The 6,282-nt window shown below is 67.0% G+C and overlaps 1 protein-coding gene across 6 annotated transcripts; it reads left to right on the forward strand.

Annotated features, from left to right (window-relative positions):
- The first annotated feature begins 936 nt into the window (after nucleotides 1-936).
- CUNH8orf58 (chromosome unknown C8orf58 homolog) lies at nucleotides 937-5,403 on the forward strand. Of its 6 annotated transcripts, none has more exons than XM_039388256.1 (8): nucleotides 937-1,059; nucleotides 1,766-2,421; nucleotides 2,509-2,596; nucleotides 2,801-2,898; nucleotides 2,978-3,792; nucleotides 3,874-3,986; nucleotides 4,444-4,560; nucleotides 4,978-5,403. In XM_039388256.1, exons 1-5 carry the CDS (start codon nucleotides 1,014-1,016, stop codon nucleotides 3,059-3,061), a joined length of 972 nt encoding a protein of 323 aa, XP_039244190.1. In that variant the 5' UTR covers nucleotides 937-1,013; the 3' UTR covers nucleotides 3,062-3,792; nucleotides 3,874-3,986; nucleotides 4,444-4,560; nucleotides 4,978-5,403. The 6 variants fall into 6 exon arrangements, with proteins under 6 accessions (XP_039244190.1, XP_039244191.1, XP_039244192.1 ...); XM_039388257.1 differs by having other exon boundaries at nucleotides 4,997-5,403; XM_039388258.1 differs by having other exon boundaries at nucleotides 5,001-5,403.
- The last annotated feature ends 879 nt before the right edge of the window (nucleotides 5,404-6,282 follow it).

Raw genomic sequence — 6,282 nt, forward strand, 5'->3', positions numbered from 1 at the left:
GGGGTCCCTGGCACCCCCAGTCAGTGCTGTTTGTGCTGCAGAGGGAAGCTGGGGATCCCTGGCACCCCCCAGTTCGTGCTCTCTGTGCTGAAGGGGGTCCCTGGACCCCTCGTTTTCAGCCCCCTCCCTGCTGGGAGGGGCCAAGGACTGTGCTGGCTGTGCTGGGAATTCAGGTTTTTCCCTTCCCATGTTTAGGCTGACGGGCCTGTTCCTGCACCCGGAGCCCACTGAGCAGTGGGGGGGTCCCCAAAACCCAGGGTCCATCTCTGTGTGCCCCCCCGACTCTGCCTGTGCTGGGACCCCCCCTGCTCCAGCAGCAACAGCCAGAAAGCACTGGGAGGATCTGGGATCCAGCCGAGCTGGAGCTGCCAACCCAGGAGGAGGGGATGGGGATCCCCCCACATCCCTACCTGTGCCCCCCACCCTGGTGGCACCCCCGTGGTGGGGGGGGAGCAGCCCCTCGGTGCGTGGGGTCCGGCAGCCCGCGGGAACGCGGCGTGTGGGAGCCGGGATGTTGGCAGCCACCGAGCCGGGGTGGAGGGGCTGCCCCCCGGGATTCCTGGGATTCAATCCTGCTGGGGTGGACGGGCTGCCCCACGGGATTGCTGGGATTCAATCCCGCTGAACGGATGGATTGTCCCAGCACCAGCCCCGGCCTCTCCAGCCCCCAAGGGGTGCACGGTGGGTGGTGTGGCTGCGGGAATTTGGGGGCACTGGGACCCCTGACAGGTAAACTCAACCCAAGCCGGAGTTCCTGAGTGAGTTCCCTGGAATTTGGTGGGATTCCCCCGGCTCCTGACTGCCTGCCGGTGCCCAAACACCGCGGTTGGGGTGGGAAGGGAGCCCTTAACCACCGGCCCAGCCAGTATCGCCGATCCCAAACCCAGCGAGGAACCAGTTGGGAACCAGTCCCGTAATGAGGTGCCTCTGGATACAGGGCCCGTCTCCGGCTGGGGTGGCTATAAAAGGGAGCGCCGGGACGCGCGCCCGGCTCTCGGCTCCGGCTCCCGGCGATGTGGGGGGGCTCCCGCGCCGTCTGGAAGAGGAGGTTCAGCTGCTGTGAGTGTGTCTGGGGGGGTGTCAGATCCCAGTGGGGCTTCCTGGAGGGGTGGGCGACTCCCAGGAGGTGCCAAAGCTTCGCTCCCACCTCCCTGAGGCCTTTGCCGTGGCCTGGCTGGGAAGGGAGGGGGGGAAAGGGATGCCGAGACCCCCCCGTTGATGCACCGGGATCCCACCTGGAGCTGCGGGGGGGTGGTGGGAGGGGGGCACATCCCGGCTGGTGATGTCCCCCCTCCTTTCCTGTGGGGAGAAGTGTGAGGTGCTGGTGGTCCCTGGAGCCATCAGGTGTCCGGGATCCCACACTGTGGCCTGGATTGTTGGCACTGGGACAGAGAGGGACACAGGGAGAGCAGCCAGGTTGGGGTGGGGGTCGTGTGTGGCCCCCCCCCAGCAGTTCAGCAGCGTGGCTGAGGAGGAGGAGGATGGCAGAGGCCAGGGCTGTTTTTGGGAAGCAGCGACAACACACTGCAGTCGTAGGAACATCCCTGGCTGTGGGGACCCTCTGGAGAGGGGTCTCTGGGCAGGGGTGGGGCTGTAACCCCCCTGTGGCAACAGGGAGAGTGGCCTGGGCACGGCTGGAGCTGCTGTGGAGCAGCCCGAGGGGGGGGCTGGGAGGGTGGTGGGCTCGTGTGTGAGGGGTGGACACCCCGTTCTGCACCCAGGGACCCCCCAGCTGAGACCCCCCCCGTCCTCCCTCGCCCCGCAGATGGTCCCTGGGAGACGGCCGAGAGCTGCATCGTGCGCACCTCCGCCAGCGTCTACCGCCGGCTGCAGGAGAGCCCGCGGCAGCCCCCGCGGGGCATGAGCACCCGGGGACCCCCCCCGCGGCCCCCCAGCAGCCCCCCGGCCGGCGGGAGACTCCTCAAGTCCGAGTCGGAGGACTCCGGGGTGGAGATGGCCAGCAACGAGCACTCGCCCTGCACCCCGCTGGGCTCCGAGAGCAGCTTCTCCCTCGACGGCTTCTCGGCGGAGAATCCCCCCGGGGAGGAGCCGGGCCCGGAGCCCCCCTGCACCCCCCTGAGCCGCTCTGCCAGCAGGAAGCTGCTGCAGGCAGCGCAGCGGAGCAGGAGGCAGCGATGCCCGCGACAGCTCAGCCGGCGCAGCGCCAGCACAGCCGACCTGGCGGAGCCCCCGCGGGACCCGCGGGAGCCCGAAGAGCCCGAGGGGGCGGCGGCCCCCGCGGCTGGAAGGGCTCGGCCGCCCGGCAGCCCCCGAGACCCCCGGGCTGTGCCCGACGGGCAGGGGCTGCGCTACCTGGAGCACGTCTGCCAGATGCTGGAGCGCCTGGCGCGGCTGCAGCAGGACAACAGGATCCTCCGGCAGCAGGCGGCCGATGCCCGGCGCGCCCGCCCGGGCACTCTGGTGAGGGCCGGGAGGAGGTGGGATGCGTGGGTGGGGGGGCTTTGGGGGTCCCAGGTCACACCCTGCCTCTCCTCTCCTCGCCCACAGCCCACCCGGGAGCCCCCGAGGCAGGATTCGGCGGCGTGGAGGGGTGAGGGGTTCCGGCCGCGCTCCTGCTCCGACAGCCAGGCACCAGGTGAGAGGGGTGGGATGCGGGGATGGCGGGATCAGGCACCAGGTGAGAAGGGTGGGATGCGGGGATGGCGGGATCAGGCACCGGGTGAGAGGGGTGGGATGCGGGGATGGCGGGATCAGGCAACAGGTGAGAGGGGTGGGATGTGGGACGGCAGGACCCCAGACCCTGACAGCTTTGTCACCATCCCCCCCCCCCCCCGTGCAGCCCCCGAGCCGTGCCGGAGGATGTGGGGGCACTCTGCCAGCTCCCCCAGCCTGCTGGACCCCTCCGAGAGCGGGGCGGGTGCCCCGGCACCGGACAAGGTACGGCCGGGGGGGGTCGGGGCGCGGCGGGCGGGGGTCCCGCGGGTCCTCCCCCGCTGACTCCCCCCTGTGCCGGCAGGACGGGCGCTCGCACTGGGACCGGGTGAAGGTGCTGCTCACCCGCCTCACCCGCCGCTCGCTCCGGGGTGGCCGGTGCAGGTAGGACGGGGGACGGGTCCCGCTCCCACCGATGCGCCTGGACGGAGGGACCTCGCTGTGCTATCGCGTCACACCCCGCCCTACGACGTCACGCCCGCCCGGGGCCGGTCCCCGGTGCCCCCCCCTTCACCCTTTTTTTTCTTTCCCCCTCCTCCTCAATAAAGTCTTTGCACTGATAGAGAGGTGAGGTGCTGTCGCGCGTGACGTCACTCCCCCCTCAACCCGCCGTGACGTCACGGCCGCATCACTTCCGACGGCTTTTTCCGCCCCTTTTGTCCGACCGGGCCCGTTCCCACGGGCTGTTCCAGCGGCTGCCGCCCCCCCTTCGAGCCCCCTCTCTCCGAGCCCCCTCCCCCGGGTCCCCCCCGACCCTCCTCCCAGCTCAGCCCCGGGGCTGGGCAGGCTCCCGGGGGGAGTTTCGCTGCCTCGGGAGGGGGGTAAAGCTTGTCCTTCCTGCCAGACCTCCCCCTCCAACACCCTACTCCCCGCTAGCTGCCGGTGGGGAGGGCGCGCCGGAGCTGGGGAGGGGTGGGGATGATGCTCCCGGGCTCGTCGCGGGTGGGGAGGAAGGAGCGGGTGTCCCTCGGGGTGGTCCCCAGCCCGCAGGGGTGTTTTGGGGGTGGGTGAGGAGGGGGTCGGGCCGGGGGTGATGCTGTTTTGGCGCTGCTGGAGCCCCTCATCGTGTCCACGGGTCGGGTCTGGCAGGAGAGGAAGACGCAGGTGGTCTCCAACCAGGTATCCCGTTATCCCTCCCCTTTTCCCCCTCCTCCCTTTCCTGGTGTTTTCCTACCGTCACTTGGGCTTCTTCCTTCCCAGCGGCGGATCCCGCAGCCTCTCCAGAGCCCTCCCGGCACCGCTCCCACCCGCACACCCCGGGGGCATCCTCGGAGCTCCGATCTCCTCCATCCCACCGCTCCTTCCCGGGAAACGTGAGTGCTCATCCATCCTTATGGCAGGGGATGGATCCGGGTGCTGGGGGGGGGGCAGGGGGTCCCTGGCAGTGCCCCCCAGGAGGGTCGGCCGGGTCACAGCCTGATGAGAGGGTGCTGAAGGGTTTTTGGAGCACCCACACCTGGGCAGGGGGTTGCTGTGTCCTTGTCCTCCCCCTTCCCGGCATCAAAGCCCTTCCCACTGCCCTCCTCCACTCACCTGAGCCCCCCGGGGGTGAGGAGCAACGGGTACGAGGGACTCGGGGTGGGAAAAGGACAGGGATGGGCTGGATCTGTGGTGGGATGGGCATCTGGGCACCCCCCTCCCCTGCTGCCCCTCTGTCACCTCCACCTGGGCTGGCTGGACACCTTCCCCCTCACCTGGGGGACCCCATCTGCATCCCACTGATCCCAAGGATGCTGAGGCTGGTCCGGGTGATGCCAATTCTCCTTTCAGGACCCAGGTGAGGAGGAGGAAGAGGGAGGTCTGAGTCTTTCTCTCCCACCCCGGGATCACCCAGAGCACAGGAAAGCTCCCAGGCACCTGACCAGGAAAATCAAGGTGTTGACCCAGGTGTGTGCTGGTGCTGGCAGTCCTGGCAAGGGTTAATTCACCCAGTTTTTGGGGGAAAAACCTTTTGGATTGGTGCTGCTGGACTGGTGGTGGGATGGCAGCTGCTAAACCTCTCCCTGTCCCCTGGGGTCTTGTCCCTTGGGGGCTTCGGGGAGGAAGGGGGACAGTTGAGGTGCTGGAACACAACTGGGCTCACTGGGAGCAACTGCTGGGGAGGAAGGAGGGTGTTCCCATCCTGACCCCGTCCCTACAACCACTCACAGGGATCACCCTGGAGCAGTGCATCCCTCAGTGTCTCAGCTGAGAACATTCCACATCATAGAGTTAATTTTCCCTTCCTGCCAGCTCTTCCCTATTAACGCCGGGATCTTGTGGGTGGTGCAAAACCCGGTAATTATCCGCTTTTTACTATAAAAGATGGAATTCTCCTCCCCAGCCAGTGCGGAGACTACGCAGAGAGAATCCCTGGGAATGCTGGGGTTAAGTTTCCGTGGGTGAGATCCCTCTCCCTGAGGGCAGGAGGAGCAGGAGCTGGGATTTGCCGAGGGCGGATGCTCTGGATGAAGTGGGACACTGGGGATGAGGTGGACAGGCAGGTCTGGCTGCCCTGCCCAGGGTGACACAGTGACACAAACCAAGCCACCAGGTGGGGTTGAATCCAGTGAGGAATCAACACTTCCAGGCCACGGAGAGGCTGCCACGGACTTTTTGCCTGCTTGGGAGCCATCCCAAGGTCTGCAGGGCTCAAGATCCCGCCGGGAGAACGTGCCCCTGCTCCTGCATGGTAGTTAAATACATATAAATATATATATTCTATATATTTAGCATCCCTGCTCTGGGTAACCGTGGCAACGGAGTTTATTTTGTTTAAACCTGGCCCAGCATGTGATGCAGTTGGGAAGGAACAGGGCAGAGGGAGGGATGAAGTTTTCCGTGCTTGGAGCTGGGGAGGAGCTGTGGCACGGGATGGGGCACGGGATGCTCTTGGGGGGCCTCGCTCTGTCCCTCCAAACAGCCCCACTGGGGCATTCCCAGGGCCTGCCAGGGCTCTGTCCCATTCCCTTCGCTCCAGCTGGGAATGGCAAGTTTTGGGTTTAGGGGTGGGGGTCCAACTCCCTGTTCTCTGCTGGTTTCCCAGGACACCCTGTCTTGTGCAGGGTCTGGTTTGCCAAATCCGGGTACTGGTGGGAAGAGGGGGTGGTTTTCCCGATGTCTGGAGCCGTGTGCCCTCACCTGGAGGCGCGGGAAGCCTCGTGCCAACCCCAGGCAGAGAAGGGACCCCCGTTACCTCCATCACAGCGTGCTTCCAGCCCCTCTGTCCCATCCCAGGCTCCCTGCAGTGCCCGGAAAGCGCCAGCTCAGGCCCAAATTCCCTGTGTTTTACTGGAGAACTGTGCTCCTCGTGCTCTGCTGACGCCGTTTCCTCTCCTCACCTCCTCGGGGAGGGATGCTCAATCCCCCTTTTTTCCCTTCCCACCCCTTCCAGCCTTCCCTGGGTGCCACCCCCGAGTCCCCCCGTGTGTGCCACCCCCCCGGCAGTGGCGGGCGGGTGACAGCAGAGGGCGGCAGCGGCCCGGCGGTGGCCCGAGGCCACGGCGATGGGCACCGACAGCGACCGGCGCTGCGCTCCCAAAAACTTTATTGGAGAAGAGCGGCGGAGCCCCTGTGCCCTCCCCCGGACACCGAGGAGGGGCTGCAGCACCCCACACCCTCCCCCCCCCC

Source organism: Pipra filicauda, unplaced genomic scaffold (genome assembly GCF_003945595.2).
Source record: "Pipra filicauda isolate LSUMZ 115617 unplaced genomic scaffold, ASM394559v2 scaffold629_size504944_pilon, whole genome shotgun sequence".
NCBI classification, from domain to species: Eukaryota; Metazoa; Chordata; class Aves; order Passeriformes; family Pipridae; genus Pipra; species Pipra filicauda.